Raw genomic sequence first — 24,035 nt, 5'->3', positions numbered from 1 at the left:
CTGTGCCTTTTCTTCCTTTGGGGGCCCCAGGGAGCGCTTCGGCCAGGTCAGTGCTGGAAGATCCACTCAGAAGCTCAGTTGGGTATGGTTTTATTAGCCACGCCAATCGTGAGCACAAACCGAGGACCACTACCTGATCCCTCTGTCACTGCACGTCAAAGAACAGAGAAGTCCCTTGGCCCCAGGAGAAGCTTGGCTCCAGGCTGGATATAGCAGAGACCCTTGGAGCACCTGGGGTACCAACCCCGGAGAAGTTTCTGGAGCTAAGTCCAAAGCAGTTAACATGCCAGTGTCCCAGTCCCACAGTATCCCATGCCACAGTGTCCCTGCTCCGACCCTAAGACTTGGATACCTTTGGCCCTTTAACACACAGCCGCCTCTTCACACAGGATGTGTTCTCAGGTGGCTCCAAGCTCTGGCTTGGTCCACACCTTCATTAGTGAGTCTCATGTCCGCATCCCAGCTTCCTCCTGGCTCCAAATGAGAATGTGATAACCTAGGAGGAGTGAGACCAGTCTGACTTGCACCTTCCATGATGCATCTCTGAGAACTTGGGGCTAGCTCGGGGCACCTAGGACTTGGTCGGGAAATACCAGGAAACTGGGCAACAGCCAGGCATTGTCATGACCAAGTCAAAGCATGAGGCATGGAGGGCCTAGGCCAAAGAGTCTGCTGTCTCCTGGAAGTCTTTACTGGGGTGTCTGGTTAAGCTGAGGGGGGCCTGCACTCAACTTGGGGGAACAGGGTAGGGCTTGGCCAATCTGAGATACAACCTGCTTCACTCACCCATCACAGAGGCCAACGTGTCCCCCATGGGATTGAACTCATTGAGCTGTGGAGACAAGGGCATAAGCATCAGGAGGAGGTGAGGTGTTAGGAGAAGGACACATGAGAATTAATTTCTGGTCATTTTTGTTCAGCTCAGGTAGGTTGAAGCCCTATGTCCTCCCATCAATATTTGAGGGCCCAAACCTCACCGAAATGATACCAGACGATTCTGGGTCATAGAGCTGAAACATCATCTTCCCTGAGTTTCCATCAAACACATCGATTGTCCTTAATTCATGGGGGGTACAGCTTTTGAAATTAGGATCTGGGTATCGGCCCACGACAACGAGGTTGTACCGAGGATGCCAGGTTGCCTAGGAGATGGAGAGTTGTCATGAGAGTAAATGCAGAGTATGATCAAGAGGGACATTGGAAGTATTCTTTGTCACTCTCAACTGTTAATACACTTGCCAGAAATTTAATAATGGAGATAAGACCCACACGAAACTATAAGAACAGATTTCAAGTGCATGTGCATCCACCCTCCCAAATTTTTAACTCAAACTGGCCTCTCTCTGGACCTTGGGACACCTTCAGGCCTTCTCTCTCTTTCCTGTTTCCTGAGATCATACCAACCAATAAATGTTTTAACATCAGCTTGACCCAGACGTTAACCAAAGAGGTAAGCCTCCAACCAAGCAAAAAGTGTCCGGTAACCAACACCACGTAGGACATAAGTTCTGAAGGAATCCCACCGCTGTCCCTCCTACATCAACACAAATGATGGAAGAGTTGAGCAGAAAATGGCTAGTGGCCAAGAAAGGGAAGGAAACCTATGTTCCCCAGCTGACTCTACTCAAAACAAATCCGGCAGTTAGTCGGAATGACAGAATCAGATGGGGTTTTCTTAAGAAATCACAAGGAAGGGTTGGAGGCGGAAAGCCATGGTTAGCAGGAAGGACAGAGTGGCACATGCCATGGCTTGGAAATAAGTCCCAAGTCCCACTTGGGAAGCTGGAAATTGTCCTGGCTGGATACAAAGTGGGAGGTGACGCATGGATCAGTAAGAACCAACCAGTGAAGAACCCTTGTTCTTAAGACCTTGGATTTGAGCTGAGGTATGGGGATATACTCTAATATTAAATGATCACTGCTGACGTACTTCCCAGGCACTAGACATGTGCTGTAAGCATATGGGTTCTTCCAACAACCCTGTCCATCAGATATTGATACTCACTTTTTAGAGAGGAGGAAATGGAAATCCAAAAGTCAAGCAGCTTACCCAAGGTCTCTAACCAAGGCTGCCGACCTACCTGAAGCTACCTCCGACCCCACCCCGTGCTATGTTAACAAAAGAAGTCCAGGCATGAAACCTGGAGGTCTAGAGAGGGACTGCACTGTTAGAAACAGAAACCAGGAGAGCAGAGGAACCACCGGAGTTGAAACTGCCTGGGGTGTGGGTAGGAAGAAATCTGAAGACTTAAAGACTGTCAGCCTTGGGGGCTGAGGTCAGCTTCGGGGGCCAGCAGCACACGCAGGTAACTGGAGGTGACGGCAAAAGAGCAGGGAGGTGGGCTGAGCTGAACAATCCAGGAAAAGAGTTTATGGGAGACAAAGAGAACCCAGCGCAATGGGATTGCAGCAGGGGGACAGAAGTTGCAGAGAGCACCGGGAGAGGAGGCGGCTTCGTGTGGGTGCAGTATGAGATCTGGGATTAGGGATTTTGGATCTGGCCTCTCCCTACTTGGGGCAGACCTGGTCCATCCCCGTGATCACAGCTCCCTGCCTCCATCACTTACCTTGATGGGCGTCAGGTGCTGGAAGTGGCGGTGAGGGTGTGGGATCAGGCTCGGGGGGCAGTCCCACTGGGAGGCTGAGTAAACCCGGAGCTCACTCTTCTGGTCAGTGGTCAGGAGCTGGGCTCCATCAGGACTGAAACAAGCTGGCAAGTGAAAAGCCCCGGAGATGAAGGAACCCCAGGCCCTTGTTATCCTGGCTGTTACAGACCTTCTCCTGCAGGGGTACCCTCTCTCCCACTCCACTCTAGACAGAGGTGGAGGGAAGAGGTGACTCTGGACTGTGAACAAAAACATTCTAGAAACTTGGGGCACCTGGGTGGCTCAGTGGGTTAAGCTGCCGACGCCTGGGCTCAGGTTAGTAATTTCAGAGCCCTCGCTCGGTGGGAAGTCTGCTTGTCCCTCTCCCTTTGCTCCTCCCCCTGCTTGTACTCTCTCTAAAAAATAAAAAAAATTTTTTTTTTTAATTCTAGAAACTTAGCAGCTGTTGGAGGCAGCTAGACTCAAAGTTTCCAAGACATCTACTTGGCTGATGTTCTCAGGGTAGAGGTTTAACCTAGCAGCTCCTAAGCGTCGAGGGAAAAAAAACCCCAGAAGCGGTTGGACAGGCAGAGTCTGCAGCAAGGATGAAGTCTGGTATATCACACCTGCGTTGACAGGATGGCTATGCGGCAGTGAGTGGAGGAAGCTGGATTTCCCTCTAACCTGGCGCAGGTCCCAGATTTTCACTGTTTGGTCTACGGAGGCTGTGGCCAGGAACCAATCACAGCATGGATTCAGGGCCACGTGGGTCACTTTCTTTTTGTGCATTCTCAGATTCCAAAGCTGCAGAGAAGGGCTCGGTTCAGATGGGGCGCAGGGAGGCCCAGGGATGGGGGCAGGGGGTAAGGGAGAGAACGGGAGGACCTGGGTTCCAGAGAACGCACCTCCCTGCCGTCCATGTTCAGCAGGATCACGTGCCCCACATTGTCTCCCGTGACCACCATTCGGCTTCTGGCAGACACATCCAGGCTGCAAAACCAGACGCTGGAGGGAGAAACTGTGCTATAAGATTGCTGGGGACAGAGGCAAGGTCCCTTCTGTCACTGTTGTAGCTCTGGCGTCTAATGTACCAGAGCCATCCCATCAGGATTCGCTGAAGGAATAACGGTCTCGCCACAGAGTCCAAGAGAGGAGCCTCGGACTTGTCTACCAGCCATCAGAGGGGATGGGGTGACAGGGCTCCAAAATGTGTCCAGTGACTCAGCCAGTAAGAGTCCTTGAAGCAGCCACAGCTCAGAGCCATAAGGCAAGTCCCCAGGCTAGCCTCCCCCTAGAGCCCTGGGTTCTGAGGAGGACTTGTTTATTGCTTTCTCCCTTCTCTACCCTTTGGGCCAAAGGAGATGACAAACCAAACGCACTGCCCAGCTCTCTTCCGCAGGGCTGGTGAGAAAGGAACTTCTGCCCCCTTCTGAGCACTTAGGGAAAAAAAGCACACACAACCTCGGAGCTCTGTCCTGCTCTTTCGTCTCTCTGACTACTTGAGGATGAAGGCTTTGGGTTGGGATTGCTTCAGGGATCCTAAAACCTGGCCAGGAGAGCTCAGGTTCATATTCTTTTCTCTCAAACACTCAAATCCTTGCTACAGTGCCCACAAACCTACAAATGTCTTTCAGAGGGAGGGTTTCTCGTGGAAGAATCATGTGGAGCAGAGTCTACCCGTCTCTGCCCTGACCTGTGTGGGGCCGCCCAGGAAAGTAGCCAGTGCCGTTAGACCCCCTCACACACACCCTGGACTCTTTAGAGAACAGTAAGAGTCATGTCTCTGCTAGGAATCCAAGTGACAAGCATTTTGTCATTTCTCTAGTCACTTGCTCTTGGGGCATCCCCTGGGCTCTGCGGACATGACTGTATCCCTTTCAGCTTCCCTCAAGGAACTGGTTGCATCATTACACCCCAGTGACGTGACGGGAATGAAATCTTAAATTCTTAGTTCCTGCTCCAACCTTTAAGTGGCTTCCCGGCCATTGCCATGTGAACTGGTGAGAATCAAGGTCTAGTCTAATATAGGAACACTTTACAGAAGAGCCAAAGCCCTTCCCTTGCTGGGAAGAGCGGAGGTTCTAGAACCCCTCACTGAAGCAGTAACGCACCCGGAAAGCAGGAAGAGCAACTATGGAAAGTCTCAGCGGGAAGGGTGGGATGTGGCTTCCCCCCTTCAGTTCTCCCCTGTGCCAGGCATGGGGAACACACACGAGACCTGGGTGCTATCACCAGAACTACGCCGAGAGCCCAGACGCCCTTACCCTCCTAGTGGGCTACTCACTTGCAGGTGTCTGAGCTGGCAAAAACTCGGACAGTGTTGCCTTTAAAGTCTTGCAGCCTAGTTGTTCCCTCCATTGAGGAGGTGAAAAACTGGTTGGTATCAAGAGGGTTAAACTTCAGCCCAGTGATGCTCCCTCCAGCTCCAATCTAACACAGGGAAGAGAAAAGCCAGTGAGTGACATCGGCCCAGGTGGAGGACGAGGCCTGGACGCACGGGCTCTGCAGACCAGAGAGCCAGGAGGGCAGCAGGTGCGGCCAGGCCAGCCGAAGGGTCTGGACATGGTGATGTGCTCCAAGACACTCTTTTCTTACTTAAGATTTTAGTTTTAAGTAAATTGTTAAAAAAAAAAAAAAAACTAACTAACCTACGGTACATTTGGTTGTTTTCAGAATACAATTCTATGAATTTGAACACAGAGATCTGAATAACTACCACCCAAATTGGGACACAGAACAGTTCTATCCCCTCAAAAAACTTGCTTGTGCCCTCCCGGCGTGGTCACACCCCCGCCCCACCTGTAACAGCCTGGCCACCGTGGCTCTGCTCTCCATCATTATGCTATGGCTTTGCCTTGAACAGAATGTTCTAGAAGTGACTCCCACAGTTTGCATCCTTTTGCGACTGGTTCCCTTCATCTGACTCAGCATGGCGCCCTCGAGACGCGGCCAGGTTGCTGTGTGCCCATCACTCACCCATCACATTCTCCTGCTGGCCGTTCCGAAACGTGGACGCACCACAGCTTACTTACTATTGCCCGGAGCTCTTTAGAAGAGCCCCAGCTCGGAACAGGGCCTGGATTAGGAGGGCAGGAGTCAGATCTGAGCTCCTCCCTAATTTTTCCAGACATCCCCGACATTGGTGATGAAAATGATCATGATAACATCAGCAATGTCTCCAGCTCTTATGCCGCTGCTCTCCCAGACTCACAGACTCCCCAAAGCCTCTGACCCAGCGCCCGCTTAGCTCACTCAACATGCTCACTGGCACGTTCCGTCCCTGTCCAAAGCAGTCTAACCAGTGCCTGTCGTCCGCCCAGCCCTTGCTGCTGGGATCATCTTCTGCTCCCAACAACTGAGTCCTGTGCTCACCCGGAGGTTCGTGGTGCCTGTTCTTAAACCCGTATATGCCCGTTGTACTTTTTGTTGTAATTATGTAATTTAATTAAACATGTAACTTAATTACATGTCATTTATTAACCATTTCATAAAAATGATAAACTTTAAACATTTCAATGAAACATTTAAACATGTTAAGTTAATTAAACAGAAGAACTACATGCAAAAAGGAAGAACGCTGTTATTTCTATGAGAGTCGTGTTGAATACTTTGGAAAAACCAGATGAAAAATGAGTTGTTAAAAATGATAGTTGTCAAATTAAGCATGGCTGCGATACTTATAAACACGTAGCATGGGAAATAATAAAACTTGAAGAAGAATCTACGATCAGATTGCTTCACAACTGCCTTTAAATTATGTCTTCACGGGGCCCTTGGGTGGCTCAGTCAGTTAGGCGTCTGACTCTTGATTTCGGCTCAGGTCATGATCTCATGGGTTGTGGGATTCAGCCCTGTGATGGGCTCTATGATCAGTGGGGAGTCTGCTTGGAATTCTCTCTCTCTATCCCACTCATACACTCTCTCTGTCTCTCTCAAATGAATAAATAAAATCTTAAAAGATTTTTTTTTTTTAAGTGAGGGGAGACACAGAAGGAGAGGGAGAAGCAAGACTCCCCACTGAGGAGGGAGCCTGATGCAGGGTTTGCTCCTAGGACCCGGAGATTATGACCTGAGCCAAAGGCAGATGCTTAACCATCTGAGACCCCAGGTGCCACAATAAATAAATCTTTTTTTTTTTAAAGCTTTTATTTATTTATTTGACAGAGAGAGAGAGATCACAAGTAGGCAGAGGCAGGCGGGGGGGTGGGAAGCAGGCTCCCTGCTGAGCAGAAAGCCTGATGTGGGACTTGATCCCAGGACTCTGGGATCATGACCTGAGCCGAAGGCAGAGGCTTAACCCACTGAGCCACCCAGGCACCCCCAATAAACAAATCTTAAAAAAAATAAAATTTGTCTCCACTTTTAGGGAAAGGGAAACTAGACCCTATAAAAAATACATTATGGGGGTGATTTCTGTAAAACCAGGTGAGCCCTCATCAGTAGACCATGATGCCCAGAAAAGGACTGGTCCTATGTCAGTAGTAAACACATACATAAACATTTTAAGCTAAAATACATGTGTGTTCTTTCTAGTAAGGGCTGAGTTAAGTGGTTACGACCAACTCTTTCATTGAGAAGGAAGAACAAAACCAGGGCAAAGTATGATAACCAAATATACTGGAAACTTCCAATACCAGAGATGATGGCTAGCTCATCAGCCTTCTGTTGAGAACTAGAAAAGGGAAACAAAATCAGTATCTCTGAAGAGAAGCTTTTGAAGTCAATGAGCGCTATGAAGGCATCAGGGATTTGAAGACTGACATCCTAGAGAGAGGAGGCCTGACTTTGGATGCCACCTTTCCCCTTGAAGCCTATGCAGCCCAGAAAGATGTGGTTGGGAAGCAGAGGGAGCAAACTGCAGAGAAGCTGAATGGAAAGTGGTACATGGCTCTAAGGCTGAGAGGCTGGGCTGAGGTTTTTGCCCGTCTCGCAGGGCAAGAGGAGAGGTCTGGGGAAAAAATCCAGCTTTTAATTAGGATCCCTGACATTCTAGAGATAAGAGCAAACTGGAACTAGTCTGACGCTCACAAAGACTGAAAAGTCCAGATTCAAATCACTTCTTTCTTTCTTTCTTTTTTTAAATATTTTATTCATTTATTTGTCAGAGAGAGAGACAGAGCAAGAGAGAGGGAACACAAGCAGAGGGAGAAGCAGGTTTCCCATTGAGCAGGGAACCAGATGTGGGGCTGGATCTCAGGACCCAGGATCATGACCTGAGCCGAAGACAGACACTTAACTGACTGAGCCCCCCAGGTGCCCCCAGATTCAATCTCATTGGATGAAGATGATCTGGTTCCATCATACCTGCCTGTCAGAAAGAAAAAAAAAAGTCTCTGGAGGAAAATATCACCACTCAAAACTTCAAATTATCTCTACAAGTTTTCATATGCAATATTTGGCATTGAATCTAAAATCACCCAGCATATCAGAAGATAAGGCCAAATAACCAAAAACTAAGGAAAAAACATTTGAAAGACACAGGAGATCCAGATATTAGAGTTATTAGATACAGGCTTGAAAATAATTGTGATTAATTTATTTAAAAAAATAAATAAATAGACTTGGGGTACCTGGGTGGCTCAGTTGGTTAAGTGTCTGCCTTCGGCTCAGGTCACGATCCCCGGGTCTTGAGATTGAGCCCTGCATTGGGTTCCATTGCTCATCAGGGAGTCTGTTTCTCCCTGTCTTTCTGCCCTTCCCCCACTTGTGCTCCCCACCAACCCTCTCGAAAAATGGACGAAGGATTTAAACAGACAGTTTTTTAAAGACATGCAAATGGCCAGGAGCACCTGAGCAGATGCTAAGCACCATTAGTCACCACTAGATACTATTTCACACCCCTCTGAGGGCAATGATAAAAAAGATGGACAGTGACAAGATAACCCCTGAAAGGGGAGAAAACACTTGCAAACTAGATCTAATAAGAAGTTAATATAAAAAATATATGAGGAACTCAGTAGCAACAAACAAACAAACAAAACAAACAAAAAAACCCCCAAATAACCTCATTAAAAACTCAATCAATGAGGAACTCAGTAGCAAAAAACAAACAAACAAACAAAAAAACCCCCAAATAACCTCATTAAAAACTCAATCAACATTTCTCGAAGAAGACACACAAACGGCCAACAGGTATATGAAAGGCAGTCAACATCACTAATCCTGATATCAGGGAAATGCAAATCAAAACCACAATGCTATCACTTTATGCTTGTTAGAATGGCTATTATGGAAACAACAAAAGATAAGAGGTGTTAGTGAGGTTGTGGAGAAAAAGGTACTCTTGCACTCAGTTGATGGGAATGTAAATCGGATGGCGCCCTGTGGAAAACAGTATGGAGGGTCCTCAGAAAATACACCATATGGTCCATGAGTCCCACTTGTAGGAATAGAGTCCAAGGAAACGAAACGGGCTTTTCACCGTGTTATCTTCCTTCCTGTGTTCACTATAGCTACTCACAATAGCCCAGGAAAGGAAACCACCTCAGTGTCTGCTGATAGATGAAGGGATAAAGAAAATGTGGTATGTATGTATGATGGAGTATCATGGAGCCCTCAAAGAGAAGGGAATCCTGCCATTTGTGACAACCAGGGGGAAGTTTCGCTAAGTGAAATAAATCAGACACAGACTACTACACGATCTCAATTATATGTGGGTCTACATATGTGGAATTCATAAACGCTCAGAGTAGAATGGTGGTTGCCAGGGACTTGGGGATGGAGGAGATGGGGAGACGTGGGTCAAAGGGTACAAAGTGTCAATCTTGCAGGGTGAATAAGTTCCAGAGACCTAATATACAGCGTGGTGACATAGTTAATAATACTGTGTTGTGTATGTGAAATTTACTAAGAGTTGATCTTAAGTGTTCTCAGACAGACACACAAGGTAATATGTGAAGTGATGAATGTTAACTAGCTTGACTGTGGTAATCATTTTTTTTAAGATTTTATTTATTTATGTGACAGAGAGAGATCACAAGTAGGCAGAGACGCAGGCAGAGAGAGGGGGAAGCAGGCTCCCCGCTGAGCAGAGAGCCCGATGGAGGGCTTAATCCCAGAACCCTGGGATCGTGACTTGAGCGGAAGGCAGAGGCTTAACCCACTGAGCCACGCAGGTGCCTCAACTATGGTAATCATTTGCAATGTACCCATGTTAAAATTCACCCTATATGCTTTAAATATGTGCATTTTTATTTGTCAATTGTATCTCAATAAAGCTGGAAAAGTGTTGTTTAGGATATGGAGAAGTTGGAGCCCTCCTACATTGCTGATGGGAATGTGAAATGGAGTAGTCACTGCGGAAAATGGTTTGACAGTTCCTCAAAAACTCAAAATTACTGTATGTCCCAGCAATTCCGCTCCTACACATATACCCAAGAGAAATGAATATGTATGTTCACATGAAAACTTGTATACAAATATTCCTAGAAGCATCCATAATAAAAGAAGGCTAAAAATCAATGCCTCAAAACATCCATCTCAAGAAGTTGTGAAAGTAACAGGAAAAGAAAGTAGGAGAGGGCTGCCTGCGTGGCTCAGTCAGGTAAGCATCTGACTCTAGATTTCGTCTAGGGTCATGATCTCAGGGTCATGGGATTGAGCTCCATGCCAGGCTCTGTGCTCAGCGTGGAGTCTGCTTGTCCCTCTCCCTCTGCTCCCCCTGCATGCTCTCTCTCTCTCCCTCTCCAAAATAAATAAGTAAAATCTCAAAAAAAAAAAAAAAAGGAGAAAAAAAAGAACAGAAATTAATGAAACAGAAAACAAATATACTGTGAGAGAATTAACCAACAAAAGTTGGGGGTGCCTGGCTAGCATGCAAGAGCATGCAACTCTTGATCTCAGGGCTGTGAGTTCAAGCCCCACACTGGACATGAAGCCTACTTTAAAAAGAAAAAAAAAAAAAGTCAGTTTAATGCAAGACTAATAAAATTGATAATCCCCTGTTGAGACCGATCAAACAGAAGTCACCAATAACCAATATAACAGATCAAAAAAGGGACATCAATATAAATCCTAGACATTTTAAACAATTATAAGAGGATATAACTAATCTGATGCCAATAAATATTAAAACTTGAATGAAATGGACAAATTCATTAGAAAAATGCAAACCTGCCAAACTGACAGAACATGAAAGAGAAAATCAGAATGGTCTGAGACCTATTAAAGACATTGTGGGGGGTGCCTGGGTAGCTCAGTGGGTTAAGCCTCTGCCTTCAGCTCAGGTCATGATCTCAGGGTCCTGGGATCGAGCCCTGTGTGGTGTGTGGGGGGGGTGTCTCTGCTCAGCAGGGAGCCTGCTTTCCCCCCCCACCGCCTGCCTCTCTACCTACTTATGATCTCTCTCTCTCTCTGTCAAATAAATAAATAAAATATTTTTTAAAAAAGAAGACATTGCAGTGACAACTAAAAACTTTCTTGCAAAGTAAATTCCAGACCCTGATAGCTTCATTGCTGAATGTACTAAACATTTAAGGAAGAAATAATATCAGTCCTTTTTTTTTTTTTAACTTTGTTTAAAAAACTTAGTTGAAAAGTTGCAAAAATTTGCACAAAGAAGTGCTTTTCTGGGGAAAAAAACCCTACTTTTTTGGTATCATTGAAAATAAATTGCCAACATGATGTCCCATGGTCCTCAAACACACTACTGTGTATTTCCTGTAAGAACATGCTTCTGGGTAACCGCAATAAGACCATCAAAACTTAGGGATATCCAAAGTGGTTCAGACTCATAGAAACAGAAAGTGTAATTGTGGTTGCCAAGGCCTGAGGGAAGGGGAAAATGAGGAACTTATTCAGTGGGTACAGCGTTTCAGTTTTACACAATGAAGAAGTTCTACAGTTCTGCTACACAATAACATGAATATAGTTAACACTACCATACACTTAAAAATGGTTCAATGATAAACGTTATGTGCTTTTACCACAATTTTTAAGAAGCAGTATTACCTGCTAGAGATATAATTGGAAAGGTTAAAAAAAGCGGTGGGAGAATAAAATTTAAATAAAAATTTTGAATATAAAACGAAAATAAACATAAAAAAATCACTTCGTGTAGCGGTGTGTGGGTGGTTCAGTTGGTTAAGTGTCTTTGGCTCAGATCATGATCCCAAGGTCCTGGGATGGAGCCCAGCCTAGGGCTCCCTGCTCAGCGTGGAGCTGCTTCTCCCTCTCCCTGTGCCCCTCCCCACCATTTGAGCTCTATCTCAAATAAATAAAAATTAAAAAAAAATCAGTATAACATCACATTAGCAGAATAAAGGGGGAAAATCATATGCTGATCTCAAGAGATACAAAAAAGTATTTGATGAAATTCGATTATCATTCATGCCAAGAACTTCTGGTACCTTCCTTTATTTAGAAGTAAAAGGGGGAACTTCCATAGTCTGATGGAGGATATTAAAAAACAGACAAATTTTAACACACAAACATGCTCCTCTGTGTGTACATAAGAGAAGTGAAAACAGGTGTTCAAGCAAAAACTTGTACATGAACATTCACAGCCGTTGTATTCATAAGAGCAAAAGGTGGAAACAGCCCAAACGTCCATCAGCAGATGAATGGATAAATAAAATGTGGCATATCTATATGATGGCCCATTATTCAGTTATAAAAAGGAATGAAGTGCTTATGCAAGTGGCAGCGTGGATGAAAATTGAAAACATTACACTAAAAATCAAAGAAGCCAGACCCAAAAGGGCAAATATCATGTGATTCCATTTACACGAGGTACCTAGAATAGTCGGCTTCATAGAGACAGAAGGCAGATTAGTGGATCTAGAGGAGGGTAATAGAAAGTCATTGTTTAATGGGTACAGAGTTTTATTTTGGGAGGATGAAAAAGTTTTGCAGACGCGCGTGGTGATAGTTGCACAGTGTGCTTAATTGTGCACTTAAAATGGCTAAAATGCGGGCATGCCTGGCTGGCTTAGCTGGAAGAACATGCAACTGCTGATCTCAGGGCTGTGAGTTCGAGCCCCATGTTGAGTGTAGAGATCACTAAACTACAACAAAAACCCTTAGAAATGGTTAAAATGGTAAATCGTATTTTATCACAATAATAAGAAGAAATCATACTTAATGGTCAAATAGAAAAGCCTTCTATGATCAAGAACAAGACAAGCATGTCTGCCATATTTAATACCAACAACGTGCTAGAGGTCTCGCCAATGGAATAGGGCAAAAAAGAAGTATAAGAGTAGTAAAGAGAGAAACCAAACTCTCCTTATTTGTAGAGGACAAGACTGTGTAGGAAAAAAATTTTAAATCTTCAGATAAACTGTTAAAATTGGTACGTGTGGATTTTTGCTTCCAATGATGTCCTATCCTCCTGCATTAAACCACCAAAAAAATGGACACGATACATGAACTAGGTTCTCAGACATTGGAAACAGACGGCACAAGACAGGAGGGAAAGAAGGAAGAGAGTCCTGCAACCGCCCCAGCATGACTGTTTGGAGAGCGTCTTCAGGAAGCAAGACAGGGAGGAACCACACGGCCCAGCAGTCTCACGGAGCTGAGGAGACAGAATTTTAGGAAAGCCAACAGAGCAAGAATTAGTGGGAAAAATCTGGGGAGGAGAGACACACACAGAAGGAGCATTCTGGAGAGTTTCGCAAGGGTCCCCTCAAGTCTTTGGGGGAGTATTAAATGTATCCGTGTGTCTGAGGAAACTACCCAAGTCTGGAGGAGGAGACGGAGAGAAACATCATACATCGGTAGGGGAGAAATCCTCAGAACAGTCTGTATTCTCAAGGTCAGGAAAGGGAAGACTTAATATGCAAAACATCGAGTCCTGGGGTGCCTGGGTGGCTCAGTGGGTTAAGCCTCTGCCTTCCACTCGGGTCATGATCTCAAGGTTCTGGGATCGAGCCCCGCATTGGCTCTCTGCTCAGCGGGAAGCCTGCTTCTCCCTCCCCGTCTACCTGCCTCTCTGCCTACTTGTGATCTTTCTCTCTCTCTGTCAAATAAATAAATAAAATCTTTTTTAAAAAATTGAGTCGTCAGAAGGGTACTGCCTCAGGGTGAGAACAGGTTATACCTATGGGCTGCCTTAAACCCATGCCCATTGGGGTATAACCATGCTCACTGGGGTCTCCAAGATGTCCATGTGCTAAGCCATGGACCCTGTGAACAATAAATACACTAGATGACAAAAGGGACCTTACATGTGGTTAAGGGTCTTGAGATGGGAAGTCTACCTTAGATTATTATCTGGGTAGGATAGATATAATCCAACTTAAAATGGTCTTTATAAGAGGTACCCAGGAGGAGTCAGAGGCAGAAGAGAACGTAATGGAGGACAGAAGCAAAAAAATCAGGGTGATGTACTTTGAAGACAGAAGCAGCAGCCATTGCCCAGCAATTCAGATGGTCACAAGAGGTGAAACATACAAGGAAACAGATTCTCCCCTCGGAACCTTGAGAAAGAACTAGCCCTGCCAACACCTTGACCTTAAATCCAGAAAAAAATGATTTCAGACTTCTGACCTCCAGATCTCCAGAACTGTAAGAAATAAAACTGTGTTCTTTTAAGACACCAAGCCTGTGGTAATTTGCTATAGAGGCAATAGGAAACTAATATAGTAACTGGATTAACAAAGCTTAAAAGCAAGCCTGGAAGATATCAAACTGCTTAGAAGTAACTGCATGCCAGAACAAAGCCCAACACTACTTAAAAGCATACAACACAATCCAGTATCCCACCATGTACCATTCACAATGTCTGACATCCAGTGAGAAATTACCAGGCATGCAAAGAAGCATGAAGCACCCTCAGAAGTGACACAGATGATAGAATTAGCAAAAACATTAAAACCACTATCACGAATGTTCTCTATATGGTCAAGAGAGTAGAGCAAGTAGTGAACATGAAAAAAGAAATAAAATATATTTAAGAAGGCCCAAATCAAACTTCTAGAGATGATATACAACATCTGAAAAAAATACATCTGATACAGATTAGATAATGCAGAAGATCGTGAATATGTAAGACAGCAATAGAAGCTATGCAAAATAAAATAGGGGTATTAAAAAATGAACAGTTTATCAATGACCTGTAGGACAGACAATACCTAGTAGCCCAACATATATATAACTGGAATCCCAGAAAATAAAAGGGTGGGGGGGGAGAAAAACTATTTGAATAAATGATCACCTAAAATTCTCCAAATTTTTTAAAAAGATTTTATTTAATTATTTGACACAGACAGAGAGAGACCACAAGTAGGCAGAGAGGCAGGCAGAGAGAGACAGGGAAGCAGGCTCCCCCCGAGCAGAGAGCCCTATGAGGGGCTCGATCCCAGGACCCTGAGATCACGACGACCCAAGCCAAAGGCAGAGGCTTAACCCACTGAGCCATCCAGGTGCCCCAAATTTTCCAAATTTGATGACAAACCCAGAGACCCAGAAGGTACAATGAACCCCAAAGAGGAGAAACATGTAGAGAAATACACCAGATAAATTTCAATCATTTTTAAAGCAGCCAGAAGGAAAAAAGAAAGGAAAAAAATCATGTAAAGAGGAGCATAAGAATGAGAGAAGACTTTGCATCAGAAATCATCTCCAAAGTAGCAAAAGCAAGAAAACAAAAACAAAAGCCTGTGAACCGGGGCACCTGGGTGGCTCAGTGGGTTAAAGCCTCTGCCTTCAAAATATATTATATGCTTATAAAAAAAAAAAAAAAAGCCTCTGCCTTCGTCTCAGGTCATGATCCCAGGGTCCTGGGATCGAGCCCCGAATCTGGCTCTCTGCTCAGCCTGTTTCCCCCTCTCTCTCTGCCTGCCTCTCTGCCTACTTGTGATCTCTCTGTCAAATAAGTAAATAAAATCTTAAAAAAAAAAGCCTGTGAACCTAGAATTCTATACCGGCAAACATATCTTTTCCCCTAAAAAAGACAAACAAAAGAAAAAAACGGTATCACCAACCAACCCACATTATAAGAAATGTTGAAGAAAATTCTCCAGGCAGAAGGAAAATATTACCAAAAGGAAATCTAGATCACAGAAAAGAATGAAAATCACTGGAAATGGCAAATATGTAAATATTAAAGTTTTTCTTCTCATTTAAAAAAATCCTTAAAAGATACCTACCCTACAACACAGTCATTCCACAACTAGGTACTTACTCAAGAAAAATGAAAACATATATCCATACAAAGCTTGTACATAAATGTTCATAACAGCATTATTTTTATTTGGAAAAAAATCCAAATATCCTTTTGAAGGTGAACGGATAAATTGCGGTACATTGATATAATGGAACACTACTGAGAAAGAAAAAGAAAACCCAACTGATACATGTAAAAATGTAGATGAATCTCAAACAATTATACTGAGTGAAAGCCAGGGGGAAAAAAGGGTCTATATTGTACTATGTCATTTATAGAAAAGTCTAGAAAATGCAAATTAACCAATAGGGTTAGAAAGTAGATCAACAATTTTCAAAGGTAGGGAGGGGTGGATTGCAAAGGGGTATGAGGAAACTTTGGGGCTGAAAAAAAGACACAAATAACCCATATTAAGAACGTGAGCGTAGGTATCACTAAAGATCCTGTAGACATTAACAGGATAGTAAGGAAATACCAGGAACAAATTCATGTGACTAAATTCAACAACTTAGGTAAAATGGACAAATTTCTCGAAAGACAAACTACCTAGCTCATTCACAAAAAACACAGGACCTAAAATGCTCCATAGCTATGAAAGATATTGAACACATAGTTAACTCCCCAAAAAAGAAAACTCCAGTCCTAAAAACACTACAAAAATTTTAAGGAAGAGATAGTATCAATTTACACGAAGAATTCCAGAAAATACAAGAGGTAGGAATACTCCTAACTCTGTTTATGAGGTCTGCATTAGCCTGATACCAAAGGAATTACAAAACACAAAAGGGAATTATAGGATGTTGTTAGTGGTTGTCTGGTACATGATCTTAAACTAGAATATCTGATATAATAAGTAAAATACAACAGATTCTAGGGTAGAATATTTATGCAAAAATCTAAGTAGAGATTTGGGTGTGTGTAATAGTGTATGCACACAGAGAAAGAGGTCCCAAATGGAGATTTCAAGTAACTTTTATTCTTCATGCTTTTCTCTGTATTATTTGAAATTCTGAGAAGCATCGATCATTTTACAAGAAGAATAAAACCAAGTAATCTTCATTTTGAAAATGTCACACGTGTTTCCTTGCCAAGGGCCTGAAAGATGGGAAGATCAGAGCCAAGGTCAGAGGACTAAAGAAGTAACAAAATGAGGGGCACCTGGCTGGCTCAGTTAGTGGAGCACGTGACTCTTGATTTTGGGGTCGCGAGTTCAGGCCCCACGTTGGGCACAGAGCCTACTCAAAAATTTTTTAAAAATTTAAAAATTAAAAAGAAAAAAAGAAGTAGCAAAATGCACTGCTGCTCCTTTAGTCCCTATTCTCAAATCAACTTTCTGTTAGTATCTAGGAGGAAAGACAGAGAGGTCTCCAGACTACCATATCCTTCTTCTGCTCCCATCTAGCCTCTTGCTAGTCACAAAGTTCAGATGCTCAGGCCAATCTCTGCCATGCGTGAGAAAATGTCACTTAAAGTCACATTATACTAGAGAGTAGTATAAACCCAAAGCAGCCTCAGCCTGGCACAAGTTTAAAGCAGATGTCATTCCCCTTTCGGTCAGGAGGCTTTCCTCTAGGACACCCTTAGGCTACGTCTTAAATTTGTCTATTCCCATGTCCTAGATTCCAAGGGGAAAACAAAACAAAAATCTCTTCCTGTCTGAGCTCTGGGTTTTGACTTCAACTTAAAAACTGCCCCTTCTGGTGGTCACCTGTCTCACCAGCGGGGCAGGAAGCCTAGGTCTGTTCACAGCATTCCTCTGGCTGCCTTTCTTCTGGCCTTAAGCACCTGTTTTCCTTTTCTTTTCTTTTTTTTTTTTTTTTTAAAGATTTTATCACAAGTAGGCGGAGAGGCAGGCAGAGAGAGAGGAGGAAGCAGGCTCCCTACTGAGCAGAGAGCCCGGGATGCGGGGCTTGATCCCAGGACCCTGGGACCATGACCTGAGCCGAAGGCAGAGGCTTTTAACCCACTGAGCCACCCAGGTGCCCCAAGCACCTGTTTTCTTGAACACGCATCTCATCCCAAGCCTGTCTAACCTGGCCTTTTCTGATGGGCTGCTTTGAGGAAGCACTTAAGAAAAGTCATCCTGGATTCACCCTTGGCCTCATCTATCTCTTCTTCTTCTTCTTTTTTTTTTTTTTTAAAGATTTTATTTATTTTCCAGAGATAGAGAGAGAGTACACACAAGCAGGCAGAGAGGCAGGCAGAGGCAGCGAGAGAAGCAGGCTCCCTGCCGAGCAAGGAGCCCGATGCGGGACTCGATCCCAGGATCTTGGGATCATGACCTGAGCCGAAGGCAGCGGCTTAACCAACTGAGCCACCCAGGCGTCCCTCATCTATCTCTTCTGTTCCATTTCTGGTGATATGCCCCAAAGAACTGAAAAGTGGGGACTTGAAGAGATATTTGCATACCCATGTCCATAGCAGCCTTGTTCACAAGAGCCGAAAGGTGGAAGCAACCCAAGTGTCCATCAGCAGGTGAATGAGGAAGCAAGATGGATGGATCAAGTGGGGAATTATTCAGTCTAAAAGAGGAAATTCTGACACCTGCTACAACACAGATGAAGCTAGGGGACATTATGCAAAGTGGAATAAGCCAAAGGATAAAAATTGTGTGATTCCACTTATGCAAGATACTCGTGAGCGTGTCAAACCTTCAAGACAGAAAGTACAATGGTGGTTGCCAAGGACGGGGAGACGGAAGAACGGGGAGTTAAGTGTTTAGTGGGTACAGAGTTTCACTTTTGCAAGATGGGCTTCTGGAGACCAGCTACACAAGAACTCCAATGTGCATAAGGCCGATGAACTGCACACTTAAAAATGGGTAAGGGTACATTTTTGGTGTATTTCATCACCATCTTTAAAAATCAGAACATTTCATGTAAAACAAAATTAGGACTTCAGGCTTCATTTGAATAAATCAGATCTGATACCATCATTGGACTTAGATTCTTTTTCTTTTTTTAAGATTTTATTTATTCATTTGACAGAGATCACAAGTAGGCAGAGAGGCAGGCAGAGAGAGAAGAGGAAGCAAGCTCCCTGCTGAGCAGGGAGCAGGATGTGGGGCTCCATCCCAGGAGCCTGGGATCATGACCTGAGCGGAAGGCAGAGGTTTTAACCCACTGAGCCACCCCGGCGCCCCACGGGACCTAGATTCTTACACGTTAGTCGTCTCCAGTGTACCTCTGACCCCACCCCTATCATTCTTTTTCCTGTTTGGCTTCTTTAAGCATGGAGTTTGTGGCTTCTGCTCTAAACACAGAAAGCCACTTTTGACGGTACAGCCCTCCACTGTTAGCCCCCTGCTGGGCAAACTAAGGTCTTCTCTTTGGTGGCCGGGCGGCACCATCCTGCCTCAGCAACTCATGATAAATACTAACCATGCCTAGAAAATGTTATGCCAAACTGTCCCGAACACACTCTGCCTTTCCTTTTTCTCTCCATTTACCTAATTATTGTTCTACCCCACTCCCACTCACCCATGAGCCTTCTCTCTAACTCAAAAGGGGTTCTTCCTTCTCTCACGTTCTGCAGCATTTAGCAGCGGTAGTGTCAATTACCTTGTATGCATATCCCATCTTCCCAGTTACATTTCAAGGCCCTCATTCGTTCAACAAACATAAAGCAGCGGTGCCTGGGTGGCTCAGTGGGTTAAACCTCTGCCTTCGGCTCAGGTCATGATCTCAGGGTCTGGGATGGAGCCCCGGATCGGGTTCTCTGCTCAGCAGGGAGCCTGCTTCCTCCTCTCTCTCTCTCTCTGCCTGTCTCTCTGCCTGCTTGTGATCTCTCTCTCTGTGTCAAATAAATAAATAAAATCTCAAAAACAAAACAAAAAACAAATATAAAGCAGCGACTCGAGACCAAACCTTGTTCTAGGCACTAGGCATATGGTGGTGAACCAGAAAGGCAAGGTCCCTCTTAATGTGGAACTTACTTTCCTAAGACATTTGTATGGGCAGAGACATACAAATAAGTAAAACATTTCGGATACTGATAAACATTGTTCAGGGGGTGGGGAGAGTGAGGCAGGGAAAGTAGAGAGGGAGTGAATGAGTGAAGCAGAGGCTCCTTTAGACAGAGTGGTCACTGACAGCTGTTTGAAGAAGTACATGAAGCCAAGACCTGAGTGGTAAGTGGGAGCCAGCCATGAGAAAAGCATGGGAAAGAGCACCCCCTGTCAAAGAGACAGCAAGTGCAAAGACCCCATTTTAGGAATAGAAATAGCTAGTGTGGCTCAAAGTCTAGGAAGTGGGGAAAGACAGTAGTAGGAGACGAGGCCAAGAGTTAAGAAGGGGCTCAGATTCTGTTCTCTGTGATAACTTACAAGAGGGTGATCAATATTTTATACCTTCTAATGTTTTAAGGGCTGGCCCTCAAGGCAGATCTGAATAGCATTACCATTTACTCGTTTGAAAATACCCAGTTCCTTCTGATCCCAATCATCTCCTCATTCCCCGATAACTTTTCATTCCTTCCACAAACACTTCTTCAGCACTACTGACTGGTACAGGGAACTGCTCACCCCTTTAATGAAGGTAGGTTTGTCCTTTATGCCAAAGTTCCAGAGCATGATATCTCCCCCTTTGGAACCCACAGCCAGGGTGCTGGGGTGAGTTGGGTGCCATGTCAAGGATGTGGCCCTCCTGTCAAAGGGGGCAGCCTTTTGGAATATCCGGTAAGAAGCCAGAGAGTGCAGAAAGGCCTGCTGGAGACCCTGACACAGAGGAAGAAAAAAAAAAAGAATTAAGTTGAATTAAAACCCAAGTCCTGGGTAAATTGCCAATCTCTGCCTCCTCTATAGATGAGCTCTAGGGTCAAGTCCTGCCAGCAAAGGAAAACTAACCGCCTGGCTCTGTGCAGGCAACATGCATGAACTCATCTTGGAAAGCAAGGGGGCAGAGTGCATTCCAGATGAGACCTTTACGGCATAAGACTTCTACCTGGCTGAATGCCCAGTAGGTCAGTCCCCAAGACAGAGGTGATCTGACCAATCTGACAACCTGCTGAACCAACCCAGCATCTAACCTGAGAACATCCCCATAATGAAAAGGTACCAGGCAACCCCTGGAGCACTTCAGCCAGGAAACACCTCACCTGCTGCAGTGATGGCCAGACGGCGTTGCCTAGCTTATGGTGGTGGAGGGCCCTGACGATGCTGCTTGGTGGCGGGACCTGCAGGCTAGCCAACCCCGCCCAAAGGCAGCCTGAGTCAAATCTTCTGCTAGAACCTGCCAAGCAGAACAGACACATATTTTCCTCTCTCTTCTCACGCACGCAAGAGTTTCCTGCTGAAATCTCAGAAAGCAAGCCTTGTTTTTTCATGCCGCATAGCCAGGCTCTCCCATCACCTCCTGAGATCTTTCCAGGGTCTGCTCACTCTCACTCAGCACAAGAAATAAAGTAAGGATCCAGCCCCTTGCCCCAAACACTCTCCGGAATAGTAATTTTGAAGTGAAACGAAATATGAAATCATAGGAAACCAGACCCTTGGCAGGGTTTCTGAGCGGGGAGCCGAAAAGACACACAGGAATAAAGTTTATGCAGAACTCTTCCCAGTGGGCTGGGAAACTCATGCTAGGGTTGGGTGACAATTTTAAAATCACATATGATGCAAAATAAAAGGGTTTTAGGAGAGCATAGTAGAAGTGACTGAGGAAAGAAGTATCTTTAAATCCTGCATTAAAATAACGTAGAGGTGACAAGTTGTTGGCCCCAAGTCCAATCTGCTCTTTTGGAAACCAGCGGATCTAGAGGGTCTGGTGGCTGGAAATTAACTAAGCTGCTTTTGAAGAGGTAGATCCACTCAGAAAAGGGATAAAGATGTACTTGAGGACCTGGTCTCTATGAATCTGGTCTCTTGACAACCCATTCCTTCTTTTTATGGACAAAAAGCACTTCAGCAGCAACCCCCTGCACCAGTCTTTTGTGTTCCCCCACACTCCTTATCGCCCCAGGTTCAAGCCCCAATAAACCTCAGAGACTGAGTTTTCTAAGGAAGGAAATTGAGGGTTCTTACAGAGGAAACCAAGGGCACACAGCTAGCAACCATGACTATAGAAATTCAGCACACACACCACCAGGCAAGGTAGGGTTATTTTAAGCAGTCCTCGTGTGTAAAAATCCTGGGACAAACAAGGAATTGGAAGGTCCGTTGTGTCTTATGTAATGGAGCTCATCTGCCTCTTCCCGTCACCTGAGGGGGGTTAAGCCCAAGCTCTATGATGTCAAAGGACCTGCAGAAAAATGCACAGCCCGAGGCATCCAAAACTTGGGACAGCCTGGAGAAACCAGTAGCACCCATCCCCCACTCCAGCCTCCTGCGTGAGAACCCCAAAAGGCGGAATTATTAAAGCAGCAGGCGCAGGCAGTACCAGGGCCCTTCACACAGAGCTTCTTGGCCTCGGGCTCCAGCTCCCGGGGGCTTCTGCTCCTCTTGCTCTTGGGGCGCACAGCCACCTCGGGGGTCTTCTGGGTTTCTGGGCGTTTCCTAGGAGCCATCGCGTCCTCCGTGCGAAAGGGTACTGTGCCCTATGCCGAGATCGTGGAAGGAAGACTGTGAAGCCCCTGGGGAGAAACAGGCGGGGACCAGGGAAATAAGCCAACTTCCCGCCAAACAGCCTCACCGCTTTCAATCTGGCTTCTAGCTCCGGCCCCGCCCCTCTCGGAGACGCCCCGCCCCTCCCGCGAACAGTGGGGCACGAGAGGGGAGGAGCTCGGGGGCTCCCTAGGGAAACGGGATGGAGCCTACGTGCTGGGCCAAATTGTGCCCGTCAGCTGATCTGCCAGAAATAAAGATGGCCGCCACCGCGAGGCCACCCAACTTGAAGCCTCTTCAGAATCCGCGCTGCCCGGCCTCCGCCGGTTCCCCAGGAGACCAGGTACCAATCAAGGCTTCGGCTCCGCCTCCTCTGACTTTTAATTGGTGTTCAGGCCCTCTCGGGCTTTAGGATTGGCTGTTTCTGGCGATAGAAAGTTTTGTAGAAAGCTACCCGCCCCCCCACCGCGATGGAAATCAAACCTTTTCCCGCCAGCCGGCTTCGCCGTGGGGATCGACTCCTTCTGTTTCCTCAGCTGCCCCGAATCTCAGCTTCTCTGTGCAGAGTGGTTGAAACTTGCAGCTCCTAACTACGGTTTCCCCAAAGCTGCGGAGTGTCGGCGTAGGGAGTAATGAGCGGGAGGACGTGCAGGCTAACCGGGGTTAGAGGTCTTGTGTCCTGATTTAAGCCAGAGGCCAAGGCATTGACTCTCCGCCCGGCCCCGGAGGAGACAGTTCGGACGTATCTGACTTTCTGCGACGAGCCACACAGGAGCTGCGGTTAGTGGAGGACCGCGGGGCCTTTCCTTCTTGCTAAACTCCGTCCGGGCGCTATGGAAGGGCTATGGAAGGGCGAGAGGAGACAGCAATGCATTAACGGAAGGTCCTGCACTCACGGACAGGTAGGGACAGAGGACATTTCCAAAAACAACCCTTGGAAAGAAATGAATGCTCCGAAAGAAAAATCTGAACATGGTTTCCTGATAGGAAGATGGAAAGATAAGGTCAGAGTGTTAGAAAGGGGAAAGGCAAGCTGGTGGCTTCTCCCCCTGGCTCTTAGCTGTTTTCAGAGCTGTGTCCCAGAAGCAGACTCACCCCCTTTACTCAGATCAGCCATTTGTTCCACCTCAGCAAGTTTCTCAGTTGGAGGGGGGTATGCCAAAATGTAAGAAATGACCCTGCCCCTCACTGAGCAGAGAAGAACAATACATGGGAAACAAGGAAAACCATTCCAGAGAGAAGGTGGTTGTATCCTAAATCGTGGCATGCCGGGCCAAGACTTCTGGAGGCATTCAGAAACGATTACCTAATGGAGAAAGAAGTATTTCGGGAAACCTCACAGGGAAGGTGGGATTTTGTGGAGTTCAATGTGAATGTAAGTAGGGTTTGGCCAGAGTAGGGAGAAGAGCATTCTACGTAGGGGTACAGCTTGGTAAGGTTAGGAATGGGTGTAAGTTATGAGAAAGAGAGAAGCAGCCCCTGGCACCTGGGATCTGGCCTGATAGATCAGCTAGACCTTGGTGTTCTGTCGAAATAAACAGTTGCACAAAACAACACCAGACAAGGCCACTCTGTGACCATGATCGATCAAGACAAAAACATGATCACTCATGTCTGAACACAGGCAGAAGTAAGAATATTGTCCAAACCACAAAAATAACCAGACTTTGCCCTATTAGTTTGGCTAATATGGAAGCAGCTTCTTTGCCAATCACAGCTCTAGCTTTCCTTTTGCTTCATAGATTTATTTATACCCTTCATAGAATCACCCCCATTTTCTGACAACCTCCAATCCAGAGCAATGCCC

The 24,035-nt window shown here is 45.6% G+C and overlaps 1 protein-coding gene across 3 annotated transcripts; it reads right to left on the bottom strand.

Annotated features, from left to right (window-relative positions):
* Positions 1-74: 74 nt before the first annotated feature.
* On the bottom strand, positions 75-22,726 carry DDB2 (damage specific DNA binding protein 2). 3 transcript variants are annotated; one of them, XM_044259223.1, is made up of 11 exons: positions 22,712-22,726; positions 22,065-22,257; positions 20,788-20,921; positions 20,216-20,407; positions 4,870-5,015; positions 3,491-3,590; positions 3,212-3,389; positions 2,568-2,710; positions 978-1,142; positions 787-832; positions 75-496 (listed from the first exon to the last, which is right to left on the bottom strand). In XM_044259223.1, the coding sequence occupies exons 2-11, from the start codon at positions 22,189-22,191 to the stop codon at positions 447-449; spliced, it is 1,281 nt and encodes a 426-aa protein (XP_044115158.1). In that variant the 5' UTR covers positions 22,192-22,257; positions 22,712-22,726; the 3' UTR covers positions 75-446. The 3 variants fall into 3 exon arrangements, with proteins under 3 accessions (XP_044115158.1, XP_044115159.1, XP_044115156.1); XM_044259224.1 differs by lacking the exon at positions 22,712-22,726 and adding an exon at positions 22,442-22,465; XM_044259221.1 differs by lacking the exon at positions 22,712-22,726 and having other exon boundaries at positions 22,065-22,335.
* Positions 22,727-24,035: the final 1,309 nt, after the last annotated feature.

The sequence above is a fragment of the Neovison vison genome, chromosome 7 (genome assembly GCF_020171115.1).
Source record: "Neovison vison isolate M4711 chromosome 7, ASM_NN_V1, whole genome shotgun sequence".
Lineage (NCBI taxonomy): Eukaryota > Metazoa > Chordata > Mammalia > Carnivora > Mustelidae > Neogale > Neogale vison.
This window is presented reverse-complemented; position numbering and strand designations above follow the sequence as displayed.